This window comes from Microtus pennsylvanicus, chromosome 2 (genome assembly GCF_037038515.1).
Source record: "Microtus pennsylvanicus isolate mMicPen1 chromosome 2, mMicPen1.hap1, whole genome shotgun sequence".
Classification (NCBI taxonomy): domain Eukaryota; kingdom Metazoa; phylum Chordata; class Mammalia; order Rodentia; family Cricetidae; genus Microtus; species Microtus pennsylvanicus.
In genome coordinates, this window is record NC_134580.1 from 30,214,948 (window position 1) to 30,229,558 (window position 14,611).

General features: G+C 49.1%; 1 protein-coding gene across 1 annotated transcript in view; it reads left to right on the top strand.

Annotated features, from left to right (window-relative positions):
• The first annotated feature begins 1,791 nt into the window (after positions 1–1,791).
• LOC142843398 (electroneutral sodium bicarbonate exchanger 1-like) overlaps positions 1,792–14,611 on the top strand; it is a 37,596-nt gene continuing 24,776 nt past the window's right edge. Inside the window, exon 1 of the mRNA XM_075960699.1 lies at positions 1,792–1,966. Coding sequence (XP_075816814.1) covers positions 1,922–1,966 — 45 coding nt within the window. The 5' untranslated portion in view covers positions 1,792–1,921. The remainder of the gene's footprint in view (positions 1,967–14,611) is intronic.

Here is a 14,611-nt window from a genome sequence, read left to right on the forward strand (position 1 = left end):
CAGATAATAAGGTCCTGCTGGACCTCCATACATTGATGAGTAGATTGGATAAGTGCACATGTGTTTGCAGTCCTCTAGATGCTCAGCATCCTTAGCGGCTGTGTGGAGTACAGAGGCACAAATCATTGTTTGTGAGATGAGAAACTGGGCAGCGGGCTTTTTATAGAAGATCAGAAATAAAGGTGCATGGTGTGTGTGTGTGTGTGTGTGTGTGCGTGCGTGTGTTTTACACATTCCTGTGTGACTCACATGGGGAGGCCAGAGGTCTAGGTCTCAATAGCTCTTTACTTATTTTTTTAATGTGCACCAGTTGTTCTCCTGCATGTGTGTCTGTGAACCACATTCATTTCTGGTGTCTGAGGAGACCAGAAGAGCTGGACTGATTCTGGGACTGCCATTGTGGATGGCTGTGAGACACCATGGGAAACCAGCCCAGGTCCTCTATGAGAGCAACAGCTTCTCTTGCTGCTGAGCCATCTCTCTAACTCTTTCCACCTTATTTGTTAAGACAGAGCCTCTCAATAGATGGAGCTCCTGGTAGATTGGTCTATACTGTTTGACCAGCAAACTCCAGAACGCACGGTTTCTATCTTCTCCTGTTCTGGGGTTACAAGCTTTTGCCACCAAACCCAGCTTTTTTTCTCAGGTTCTGGGCAGGGGCCTCAGATCCTTAAACTTTCATAGGAAGTGCTTCTTAGACAGAGCCATCTCTCCAGGTATATAGTCCCTTTCCAGGGACATCAAGGCTCAGTCTTGTTTCCAGTTCTGGTTCCAGACAAAGGATGGTATGCAGAAGTTGTGACTTATTTGTTCATTTATTTTGAGATAGGGTGTCACCAGGAGTCTAAACTGACCTTGAACTTCTTGCGGCCTCAGCCTCCTAAACTGGACGGTAGGCCCGCACCACCACAGTGATAGAACTTGGACTTGTCATATTCCCTTCTGGAGCTTTGGCAGAGGCTGCGAATGATTTGCATGGTCGCTTTGCCACCAACAGTGTGGAATCACCTCCAGGCTCAAGTGATAGTGCCTATGAGACAAAGGGCCCTTTCTCTCTCTTAAGACTCGCTCAGAGGATTAACTTTGCTTTCTTTTAAAACCAGATGGAATTGACTGTGTTACTCATCATTTTCCAACCTTGCCTCAGATCTGTTAGTTCTGCTGTTAGATAGTAATTTGTCTTAGAGCTTTTTTTCTTATCCTTTTTTGTTATTTATGTTCTTATTTTTTAAGGACGAGTTGAAATTATCCTCAGTTCAAACTCCACTGTCTGCTGTCAGGCTTAGAGGCAGGTAGACCTAAGTCTCAGCCTGTGGAGGGGCCTGCTGCCTGTCAGCGCTCTTTAACGCTCTTCAGTCTGGAGTTAATAAGCCAATTAAGAAGCCCCTCTTCTCATCATTGCTTCCTCCTGCCATCTTTGTTTCTGAGAGGGATTTTCTCCTAATTTAAAAATCCATCATCCGAGGAAGAAAATCCGAATAGCTAAACCCAGCACTTTCCCAGAGTCGGTGCAATGCAAACAGAAGCAGTGGTTTTCCTTCCTAGTAGGCAGTTGAAAGGACCTCTGAGCCCAGAACCCCCAGCCCACCCTGAGGGAGAGAGGGAGGCGGTTTCCAAGGCAACCGGCCCAGGGAGGGGTTGGCTCTCTGGCGCCCTCCTGGCCTCTTCCTGGTAGCTCAGGATACTGCCAGCTAGCGTCCACCCGTGCTCCGCGCTCCGATTGGCTGCTCGGTCCGCTCTCTGATTGGTCGTGGCGTGCGCCTCGCCGGCTGGTGGCTATGAAGGTGGCGCCGGTTGCTGGTTGAGCGTTGGCTTCAGGGTTGGGGTCGCCGCATGTGCGATCCGCTCCCACGGGATCAGAGGGCGAGGACTGCTGCTGCTCAACCTGGAATCTACCGGCGAGACCGGGCTCCGCCCGGCCATGCCCGCCGGGAGCAACGAGCCGGACGGAGTCCTCAGCTATCAGGTGGGCCCCGCCTCCCGCTCCTCCCCGGCTCAGTCTGGGTCGGGTGCCCACCGCCCGGCTCCGTTCCAGCCGGGGCTCCGGGCGTGTCCCCGAGAGCCGGGGGGGGGGGGGGGGCGCGTGGGACGCCAGGGGGCGCTCAGGGTGGCCAGGGAGGGTGACCTTGGGCCGGAACCCTGAGCCGCCGGCACCGCCGCAGCCCCCCCGCATCGCCTGCAGCCCGGTGTCCCGGACCAGTGACCTCTGTCCGCGGGTCCCCTTTGGCGGCAGACGCCGGCCTCTGGCCTTGCCCCGCTCTCTACCTTAGGTGGTCGAGAGGGTATCCGGGGACCTTCGCGGGTCTTTGTGTTTTGATTCTGGTTCCTCGGTGGCTAAGAGGAAGCCTTGCAAAGACCCCGAGAATGTGGCCGGTTTTGTGTATCGGCGCCCTGCTGTCCAGACAGCCGATAAGTTCTGAGGAAGGGATTGCACATGGACCAGGGAAGCCAGGAACGACACCACCAGCCTTAAGTAGTTGATGGTGGAACCGCAGGGGCGGTTAATATTAGGAAGCATTTGGACTAGGTATTAAGAGTGTGTGGGTTCAAGTCCCGGTCTGTTTCTTCTAGGCTTTCTCACCTTGTGCGTGCTACTTGCCTCTTTGAACCTCAGTTTCCCCATCTATTAAAATGGAAATAGTAATGTTTGTACGGTTTACTTCACAGGGCTGTTTTAAGGACTCTGTGAATCACGGTTTATTGTGTGAGCCCTAATAAGCGAGTAGTAGCTTTTTGAATTCTCACCCACCCGCCTTGTGAAACCCGGATCAGATGTGATTGCTGCCCTGGAAAGAGGATTTGAAGGAGGGAGGGGAACCGAGACGATGTTGTTGCAGAAGGGTGGTGGGTTTTGGAAGCAAATGCCCGGTTGACATGGTTGTGGGGTCTGGGAAAGGCAGGGGAAACTTCCTGAGTGTTGCGACACGGGTGTGACGCTCCCTACTCCTCTTCTTTCCTGGCAGGACTATTTGCTTGCCAGTCACCAAAATAAATAGATGTGAGATTTTTGGGAAATCTTTCCATTTCTGATCTCATGACATACCATGTTATAGTCAGCTTCTGTTTGGGAGACAGAAGCAAAAAGAGGCCAAGATCTTGCTCCTCCCAGCTGCTGGGAAAGGAGGAGAATTAGCTTTGTTTGTTTTGCCATTGAGAATGCTGGGGATGGACTGCCTTCTTACTTAAAGGTAGACACCCTGCTGCTGAGCCCTATCCCCAGCCTGTGTTTGTGTGTGTGTGGAGGGGGGTGTGTGTCTGTGTGTGTGTGTGTGTTTGGTGGCCAGAGTTTGATAACTGGTATCTTTATCACTCTATCTTTATTTACTGAAAACATGTTCTTGCACTGAACCTGGAACCATTTGAGCCGGCCAGTGAGCCCCTGGGATCTGCTTGTCTCCCCCACCCACTCGCCCCACCCCCACCCCCAGTGCTGGGCTTACAGACGAGCACATGCTGCCTGCTTCCATGGGTGCTGAGGTCTGCGTCCAGGTCTTCATTCTGTGAGACAAGTACGTCACCCATCTTCATTTCACACAAAATACTAGGAGCCTGAGGCAGGAGGATCATGTGTTTGGGGTTCACATAGACTCCATAATGAGACCCTGTCTCAAAAGATCTGCACAAGGAACTGTGTTGTTATAAAATCAGGTGCTTTGACACCTCTCAGACCATCCTGTGAGTGTACGTTGACGCACATCATAGGAGATTTTTCTAAGAAGAAAATGGGCAAAGGTCTGAAGAATGACTCTCAGCTGAAGGAAAGGGGAGGTCAGAGACTTGGAAACAGAGGAGAGGGTGTACAACAGTCCTGTGGCCGATAGGGGGCGCGTTCTGCAAGGACATAGGGTGGAGCCACAGGGAGCAAGGAGGAAATGGCGGGGTGTGTCCTGGGTTCCTAACAGCTAGACACCTTGGCCCCCACTGAAGAAGCTGATATTTACCTGAGGACCAAGAGCAGTCATGATGAGCTTTAGTCCTGCTCAGATTTCCTCTGTTGAAAGATTTCTCTGGCTTCTGTGGGCGATCAAGCTCGGATGTGAGCAGACCCTGTGTCTAACATGCGGAATGTGTGCGGGCTATGGCCAGTACATAGGCACCCTTAGGTTTCTGCTGATGGTCGGTGGTTTGGGTTTCTGAACAGACAATAAATATGTTCTTTACATTGAGCTACTATTATTGTGGGTCACGGAGTGGAGAGAGAAAAGGGAGGGACCAGCAGGTGCTCGTGATGTCAGGCATTAGACACAGGAACTTGAGATTTCGGAAGGTGAGGAGAATGGGGACTTAAAGAGGAAAGGAAGTGGGAATGGCCTGGAGGAGACATAGTCAACCAATGGGCAGTGACCTTAGTGACCAAGCCCCCTGTGTGCCCACCTGAGAGAGCTGGACCTTGCAAAGAGAGTAGATTGTGTGACTCGATGGAAGCAGAGAGCTTCCAGACATCTCATCCCCCATCCCAAGACTAGAGTTTTCTCTGGTGGACTCCGGCTTTTCCCTTTGATTCTCTTCACAGCCGGCTCCACCGTGCAGCCAGCGGGGTTTAGAAATGCCAGCCAGATCATGTCCTCACTTGACCCCTGCCAGCGGCTTCCTAGTGAATTTTAGAATAAAACCCTAACTCTGCGGTGGCTTACCAAGGTTGGACATGACTGCAGCCTTGCCCATTGTGCCGGGAACGCCCTTCTCTCTCACCGCGCACTCCGACTCTGGCTGGCTTTGTGTTTCTTTAGTATGACCAGCTCCCTCACAGCTCGGGGATGTGTCCTCTTTCTAGGACACTCTTTCAGCTCGGTGTCCTCATGACTCATTTGCATCTCCCGAAGAATAGCTTCCCCTGACCTCCACCCTGAGTCACACTGCTCCGTAGGATGCTCTTGTGTTCCTCCCTAGCACACTGTGTATGAGTCTTCTTGTTTTGATGTCCTGCTGTCTTCTTGAGGAAGTTTCAGGAGGGCAGGGTGCGCTGGTGACCCTGTCTCATACATCGCCCAGTGTCCAGTTAGTGCTTGGCTGCTGGAGGGGAAGGCTCGGGAGGCTGAAGTCTTTCTCTTAGGAGCTCGTGGTCTACTAACAGTGTCCAGTTAGTGCTTGGCTGCTGGAGGGGAAGGCTCGGGAGGCTGAAGTCTTTCTCTTAGGAGCTCGTGGTCTACTAACAGGATTTGCACGGAGCAGCAGATGGCTGTTAGTGGCACACTCATAAGCTCCTCGTTCTTTGGTACCTTTGCTCAGGTTAGCGAGCTGCAGCAACTTTCCCGTCTCTTCTCTGAGGAAATTCCATTCTGGCCTTCAGAGCTGGTTCCATGGAGCTCCACCAGGATTTGCCACTCGGTCTCCTCTGCCCACTGCCCCCGCCAAGCACTCCCATGTGTCCACTCTGCTCCTGCCACTTGCCCGATCTTCCCTTTGTTGCTGTGTGAGCAGGGAATGCTTTCTATGTGCCGGGCACCGTGCTGGCTGCTCTCCACGTGTTCCCCTTTCTTTAGTGACAGCGCTGAGGATTGCACCCGAGCCTCACACATGCCCGGCAAGCACTCTGTGGCTGCACTGCCCACCCTCACATCCCCGTTATCTTCCTGTCATCCTGAGAATATGCACCTGTATTGGTCCCACTGCGTAAACAAAGAAATGGAGATGCAGTGAGGTGAAGGGACTTCCAGAAAGGGCAGAGCCGCTGCTCTCCAAAGGCTGTGCCCTCAACTACTGTGCGTTACCACAGCTGTTTGTCTTGCCATCTGGAGCAGCGCCTGGCCCTGAGTGAGCACCAGAAGAGCTTGGAAAGGCACACAAGGAATGCACTGGAGTACAGCCGGCTGGAGTGAGGGAGGCCAGCCCGAGGCTGCTGGCATGATGCAGGCTGTGTCAACGTGGCCTGCATCATCCACCTTGCTAAGCTCTCTGAGGTGTTACTGACAAGCCCTTACAAGTTGGGAGTAATAGAAAGCAACCAGACAGCTTAGGGAAAGCCCTACTTTGTGCTAGAACACCCGACAGCCTCTCAGTTCTGCTGAACAGCACTTTCAGAATTGACCAGAAGGAAGCGCTGGAAGGACTGGGAGGTTGGGCATCACGGCGTCCAGGTAAGGTAGTGCTGGGCATCACTGGACGTCCAGGGAGTGTGGGGACAGTGGACAGAGGGCATCAATGGGACGTCCAGGGAGCATGTAGGCAGTGGACAGAGGACATCGGTGGGACATTCAGGAAGCGTGGAGACACTGAACAGAAGGGCATCGACGGGACGTCGAGGGAGCGTGGAAATAGTGACAAGGAAAGCAAAGAAGCCTGGCTTTTCTGTGCACCAGTGCCAGAACAGTTGTACCAACTCCAAACCCCGGAGACAGACATGGGAGCAAATGGCTGTGATCCCCGCACTGGGAATGTAGAAGCAGGAGAATTAGTTCAAGGTCAAAGCCAGGGAGATGGAACAATGGACAGAGCACTTCTGGACAAGTATGACCACTTGAGTTTGAACTGTGAGACCTGCATAAAGGTAGGAAAAGACAGACTCTACAGAGTTGTCCTCTGACCTTGATAGGTACACCATGGCAGCACATGCCTGCATACACTATACATACGTGCACACACACACACAGACACACACACGGTGTAATACTTGAAAAAAGATGAATCAACAGTTAAAAACACTTCTTGCTCTTGCAGAGTACCCTAGTTCAATTCCCAGCACCCACATGGTGGCTCGTAACCATAACTCCAGTTCCAGGGGCTCTGATGCCTTCTTCTGAAACTGGGCACACAAGTAGTGCACACACATATACGTGCAGGTAAAGCACTCAACACATAAATCTAGAAAAAAGTTCACAATGGATGTTGGCTACATAGATAGTTCAAGGCCAGCCTGGGCTGTGTGAGACTCTGGCTAAACAAACAGCCAGGAGACGGTGCCAAACCCTGGCGTGTGGGCGATGGCTGAAGCGTACAGCTGGCTGGAAGAGCATGCCCCTATCTCTTACGGTAGACTGGGAACAACCACGCAGGACAAGAGTTCCCAAAGGAGCTGTGGCTTCTAGTGTTCATTGACTTTGGCACAGGACCACAGTACCTGTTTGCTGAAGAAATGAACGAGCGGCTCCAGGGAGAGCAGATTGGCATCCCAAGGGTCATGGTCGGTTTGTGGTAAGCAGATGATAAGAATTTGCTCAACACTACTGAACAAAAGTGCCAATCCTGGATGGAGTTTGCCCTGTCACCTCATTGCAGAATAACAAGCCGACCCCCGTCCTCTCCTAGCAGGTGGGTGGGGTGGCTGTGGGTACCCTCTGCCATGCCCTGCCAGCTCTGCTGGGAAGCTTTGTAGCAGAGCTGCGGGCCAAGCAGAGCCGTGGGCAGCAAACGGGGCAGCTCAGGCTGCACGTTTCCTTCCTAGGAGCCTTAGATACCCATCTCAGTGCTGTTTGCCCTGGCAGGGTAACCAGGGCCCGTAGCCATCAACACAAGGAAAAGCAGCAAGTCGGCTCTAAATGCGCTGCTAGGTTACAGCAGCACACCTTAGGAGCCTTGGTCATTTCCCATAAGGTAAGAACAAGTTCACGCTAGCTGTGGTCGTTAGGGAGTCCAAATACACACACTGCACTGGCCTCTTACTGCCTCCGTGACGTTACCAGAGGCAGAGTGACTCAAACTACCTATGTCTACATGGGAACAGTTCTGCAGTGGGAGTCTGATGCCTTTGCTTGTAAGCATAAGCTGTCGCCAGGGCTGTGGTTCTGGAAGCCTCAGGACAGAGTCTCTTTGTCCCTTCCCATCCTGTTAGATTAAGACTGGCCCATGTTCTTTGCCTCTTGGTTTCCCCTTCTCTTCTTCCTGCCTCAGGGCCAAAAATCACGTCTTAAAGGCCAAAAATTTTCCCTCAAATCTTCCTCTCTGATTCTACTTCTCTGCCTCTTTTGTTTGTGGATGAATTTTGGAAAATATTTACATGGCTGAGAGTTTTCCTTGCATGCATGTGGATGCTTCATGTATGTACAGTTACCCCAGAGGCCAGAAGAAGGCATTGAATTCCCTGGAACTGTAGTTACAGGTGGTTATGAACAATTATGTGGGTGCTGAGAACTAAACCCAAGTCCTTGGCAAAAGCAACCAGTGCTCCTACCTAACAAACCATCGCAACAACCTCAAAAAGAAAGGCTCAAGTCTGGCCTAGAATTCACTGTGTATATCAGGCTGGCCTGGAATTCACTGTGTAGACCAGGCTGGCCTGGAATTCACTGTGTAGACCAGGCTGGCCTGGAATTCACTGTGTAGACCAGGCTAGCCTTGAACTTGTGCTCTTTCTAGTTCAGTCTCCCACGTGCTGGAGTACAACCACACCTGGCTTTACAATGCTTTAGATTACAGGAAGTTACTCTGGAGTTTACATAATTTCCAACAGCCTTCTTGGAAGGTCAGTTTATCAGTGATGTGACCTTTAGCTGTAGTCTTAATTCTCTTTTGCCAGGTAAAGTCACAAACTCTCAGATCACTGGGGATCAGATGGGCATCTCTCCAAGAGCCATTATTCTCCAAGTCTGTGCTAATTAGGAGCGACTCTAAGTGGGGTTCAAGGGAAGAATGGCAGAGCCACTGTGGAGTCTTTTTTCCCAGCAAACTGCTGGAGGGTGCGAGGGACAGGAAAGCTCATGGCTCACGACTCCTGCCACAGGCCTTGTGGACCGGTGTTTGTAGGCAGTGAGGAAGTTAGTGAAGGCACTCAGGCATGTCCAACCTTTCAACGTGAGGCAGGCACATGGCTGTCATCCACAGAGTTCAAGCTCGAGAACTGCACGGCTCTTTGTTTCAGAAAGCCACCAAAAAGATCTCCTCTTTGGCTTCTTTTGTTCTAAGCCAAAGTTGGACATGTGCAAGAAAAGTAGAGAGCTGGGTCAGGCTCAGCGGCCAGGCTTCCACTGAGGGCCAGAATCCAGGTGAAGAGGCAGATGGACCAGGGGCCGGAAATGGCTGAGAGCTGCTGAGCAAAAGGACTCTTGTGTATGTGAGGTCCTGGAGCATTGACGGCTTGGGAAGACGATGTGAATCTCAAGCTGGTCTCACTGTGGGTATGAATCCATGATTAGTTTTCTGGAACACTCAAAATTGGCCACTTCCTTTGCTTTGGGCACTATCAATACATAATTAATAACAAACTTGAACCTTGTAACCCCTCTCGGCTCCTGTGAGATCTTACTTTGTCTTGATTTAGGACCTTGTGAAGATTAAGTATGTGATATCTGTAGCAAAACTGGTAGGCGTAAGTAAGCCTTTTGTTGAAATTAGTTCCTGTTCTTTGGTTGACTAGAAACCCAGGAGGTAGGGCTGAGGATGTCCTCTGTGCGGAGTGCTCGCCTGGGGGCCCTGGAGCTCACTGCAGCACTCAGCAAAAGCTTTCTTGATGTTGTTCTGGGTGCGAATGATGGTTGGGGTGAGTGCCGCAGCTGAAGACTGAAAACATTGGCTCCATGGGGTGGAGTGGGGATGGAAGAGGTGTTTGAGATAAAGTTGGGATGCTCGTACCAGAAGAGGGATGGAGTTCATTTGGGCACAAGTCCAGAATAGCCAGCAGGGTCAGTGTGTCTAGAAGGGGTTCTACGTGGCCTGTGCCCACAACCTTCATTCTCCCTGCAGCTTCTTGGCTGTGTCTAGGAGTTAGGGCATTATGTAATAATAATTAGCCCTGTTTTTGTCTTTTTCTTTGTTCATTACTGAAAGCAAGGCTTTAATTTACCAAAATCAGACTCATTTTTTTCTTGAGACCGGGTCTCACTCTGTAGCCATGACTGTCCTGGAACTCAGTTTGTAGACCAGGTTGATCTTGAACTTAGAGATCACCTGTCTGTGCCTCCTGCGTGCTGGGATTAAAGATGTGTCACGGTGTCCTGCTTCATTCATTTTCTTCAGTAATAATTTTTATGTTTTTAATTATAATATAGTCATGTCACAGCTCCCTTTCCTTTCCTCTCTCCAACCCTTCTCATTCACCCTCTTGCTCTCTTTCTCACATCATAGTCTGTTTTTCTTTAATTGTTCCCCCAGAAACACACACACACGTGCACGCGAACACACACACAACACACACAGTGTATAAATACAGCCTGCTCGGTCCACATGTCGGCTGTATGTATGTGCTCTCAGAGCTGACCTCTCAGTGTTGGATAACTAGTTTGGGGAGCTTTCTCCTGGAAAAGACAATTTTTTAAGGATTATAAACAGCACTTTATCTCTCAAGACATGCCATGCAATATCAATGATTTAATTTAAAAAGTTTATTATCATTTTTGTTTATGTGTACGTGTGTATTTGTCTCTGTGTATGTGTGTGTGCTTGCGCACATAGGCACTTGCGAGCACACATGCCTGTGGAGGCCAGAAGAGGGTGTCAGATCCCCTGGAGCTGGAGTTATTGTGGTTAATTGAAAGCTGCCTGATTTGGGTGCTGGGAAGCAAACTCTGGTTCTCTATATGAACAGCAAGTGCTTAGCAACTGACTCTCCAGCATCCCAGTGTCAAAGCTTTAGTTGAATTAGCCACCTCAGCTCTAACTAATCCCTGGGACCATCCAATTCAGGCTTAATAGGAGGCATAATTCATGAGCCACTCAGAGAAAATATAAAAAGAGGATTACTTTACATGTTGTTTTTCCAATTCACTACTTCCCTCCCTCCTGCCCTCCCTCTCCTTTTCTCTTAAGCGTGTTTAATGTGTTTCCTGTGAATATAATCGTTCTTGAGTCACAAGGCCCTCTGAGACTCTGGTAAAAGTCGTGGGCAGCCTCCCATACCACCAAACGTACATGCACACATACCACCCCCTCCTCTGAAGCATCCACAGGTATTCTAGAAATTCATGGACTCCACATTGGTAAATCTTGCTTTCTGTGGACAGTGATGGTGGCAGAGGCAAATACAACCGGCCTGGGTGGCCCCTGCAGCAGGCATAAACCAGGAGGCCCAGTCTTTCTTTTCTTTTAAACTTAACAATTTCAGACAATTTTGGCATATGCTTGAAATTTGGGGAACATTTCAAATGTCTATCAAAGGAGAAACATTTGCATAGTGAATCACCCTGTGCCCATGACTTGGCATCAAGAATGAACACACATCTTGTTTCTTCTCTGTCTCTCTCCAGGCTCCAAATCCCAGCTGAAGGGCGTTTTTTAAAATGTATTGAGGCCACATCACAGGATTACTAACTGAAAAGGTTTTGCAGCCTGATTAGCCTCTCTGCTGCTGCAATAGTCTAAGTCAGAGCAAACCGAATTAGAGAAAGCCGGGGTTGAACGGATACCAGCGCTCCCAGGTGGCATTCCAGCCCCCCAGAGAGGAGAAGGAAGGAAGACCAGAAAACCACTGTTTGTTGTCTGTGGGGCAGTTTAAATACCCTGTGGGTGTGGTCTTGAGCATCTCTGGGGAGGCTCATCTTTTGGTGGTCTTTCTTGGAGCTGGAGTCTGGACTGAGACAACTCCCAGGAGAGGGGGCTTGGGATGGAACTTCCAAACAATTACCATACCTTAAAAAGTACCTGAGAGCAGGCAGATCTCTGTGAGTTCAAAGCCAGTCTGGTCCACATAGCAAGTTCCAGGACATCCAGGTTTACATAGAGAGACCCTGTCTCAACAACAAATTATAAATAAAGGAATATAATCAGCCATTCTGTTTAAATTTCTGTGAATTAGTTATAATTATTTTTTCTTTTATTTTTTAAACATGACTTTATGTGAGCCAGGACGCACGTTCATATTCCAGTGTGGCCTTTTCAGTGTTCCAGCTGCTAATGGATGTGGATAGTGACTGCTCCTCTGGCGGACAAAGAGGACGAACATCTGTCAGTGAGCTCAGCTCTGGATAACCAAGATAAGAAAGCTTGAAGTTTTCCAGTAGTTGACTTTACTCTCTCTCTCCATACACAACGACATACATACATACATACACATAACACACATATAGATATGTATATATACATATATAATGTTGAAGATGTGTTTTTTAAATTGTTATAATTAATTTTATTCTTTGAGATTATAATGGATTTGTATCAGTTATCCCTTTCCTTCCCTCCCTCCCACCTCTGTTGATTTATAGTCTTAGAGAAATCTGTAAGTTCTACCTCTCTTCCTCCCTCTCCTTATTGGCACCTTGTTTTGTGCTATGCCAGCTGTCTGCTTAGATGGTACCAACTATTATAAGTGATGCTGGATATTTAAATATCAGCTTGGAGACTAGCTCTAGCTGGCTAGTAACTTGGTAGTCAACATTAATAATTACCTCCATATAAAATTATACCTGGCTTCAAGAGACTATATGATAACATAAAGAGTTCAGAAAGTAGGCCAGGTGGTAGTGGCGCACATCTTTAATCCCAGAACTTGGGAAGCAGAGGCAGGTGGAACTCTTGTTAATTCAAGGCTAGCCTGATCTACAGAGCAAGTTCCAGGACAGGCTCCAAAGCTACACAGAGAAACCACACACACACACACACACACACACACCACGAGTTCAGAAACTAATGTTGCTCATTGGAAGTTACTTGTCACGTGCTGGCATTGTCCTGGTCAGGAAGTGACACCTGTCCTGGAGCTAACAGGGACGCATGCCGGGTTCAGTGTAGGCCACTGTGCTGGGCTCTAGGGGACACTCACGGATGACAGTGTGTTTCCATGCTGAGTGTGGTGGTACATGCCTTTAAGCCCAGCAGAGGCAGGTAGATTTCTGAATTCCAGGCTAACCAGGGCTACATACTGAGACCCTGTCTTAAAAAACAAATCAAGAAGGCAAGAAGGGAGGGAGAGCAGGAGGGAGAGGAAACTCAGGACCTGAAAGATAAGCTAGGTAAGCAGAGCGCATGTGAGTAAAGTCAGTTGTTTTCCACTAAAACGTGGTTCCTAGCCCCTCGTGCACACGAAAAAGAACAGAAAATGATTCTGCAGGGAAGACTGTGGACTCTGCAGCTTCTCTGCAAGTAGAGCTGCTGTGCGCTGGAAATGGTGTTCATCATATGGGGCTGAGGGAGGTGCGGAGGTTAAAAGGTGTATCTGAAGATTAACCGAGCCACAGTGGGCACGCCATTAATCCCTGCACTGGGGAGGCAGAGGCAGGTGGATCTCTGTGAGTCTGAGGCCAGCGTGGTTTATAGAGCGAGTTACAGGACAGCTAGGGCTGTTAAGCAGAGAAACCCTATGTCGAAAAAAAAGAAATACTATATAGGCCAATTTCAGTCTTTTTCCTTCCTCCTCTTCCTGCCACCCCTCTCCAGGGTCTTTCTGTGTAGCCTCCCAGACCTGGTTCTCACTATAGAGTCCAGGCTGGCTTTGAACTCATGGCCATCTGTTTGCCTCATCTAGATTACAAGTGTGAACATCGTGCTTGGCTCTGAAACATTAGCTTCATCTGATAATTCTTCGGTGTGTCTCTACACTGTAAGGCCTGCACCACACCAGCCCGTGGTCCAAAGGGGAGCAGTCTTCGCTTACCACGAGTGGCCTCGTCACCATTCGCATTGGCACTTGGCCCATATGTCCCATTTTTGTTCTGATTTTAGAGACTTTGCAGCAAACAGCTTTATTTTCACAGTACACTGCAGAGGGCACAGAACATTCTCTTTGGTCCCTGTCCCACCCCCTGCCTGCCCTCTTTTATTATCCACTTCCCCAGCAGAGCAGCTTTTTGTGCTAAGTCCGTAGCTTGCACTAGGGTGATGCCTTAGTGCAGGACATTCTGTAGGCTTAGATGTTTGATGACATGGGCCCCCCATGCTTAGACCATACAGACTCATTCCCGTTCCCCCAAATGCTCTGTGTGTGACCTTTTAGCTTCTCCCCCCAGCTCTTCTTTTTTGGTCAGGGGGAAGGAAGGTTTCCAGGCAAGGTTTCTCCCTGTAGCCTTGGCTGTTCTGGAACTCACTCTGTAGGCCAGGCTGGCCTTGAACTCACAGTTCAAATGGATAGATCTAGAAAAAAACATATTGAGTGAGGTAACTCAGACCCAGAAACACAAATATAAAATGTACTCACTCATAAGTGGCTTTTAGACATAAAGCAAAGAAAAACCAGCCTAAAATTCACAACCCCAGAGAACCTAGAGAACAATGATGACCCTAAAAGAGACTTACATGGATCTAATCTACATGGGAAGTAGAAACTACAAGATCTCCTGAGTACATTGGTAGTGTGGGGGTCATGGGCGAGGGTAGAAGGGAGGGGATGGAAAGGAGTAGAGCAGAGAAAAAGGTATAGCTTAATAAAAAAAGTAAAACACAAACAAACAAACAGAGACCTGTCTGCCTCTGCCCTCCTGAGTGCTGCGATTAAAGATATGCACCATCACAACCAGTACATTCTTCTTCATTTTTTTTAAAGATAGATTTATTTATTTATTATGTATACAACATTCCCTCCATGTATGCTTGCATGCCAGAAGAGGGCACCAGATCTCATTATAGATGGCTGTGAGCCACCATTTGGTTTCTGGGATTGAACTCAGGACCTCTGGAAGAGCAGTCAGTGCTCTTAACCTCTGAGCCATCTCTCCAGTCCCTACATTCTTCTTTTTTATTGTTTCCATAGCTTTGTCTTTTCCTGAATATCACAGGGCTGGAATTATTCAGTACATGGAATTTTCTTCCTTTC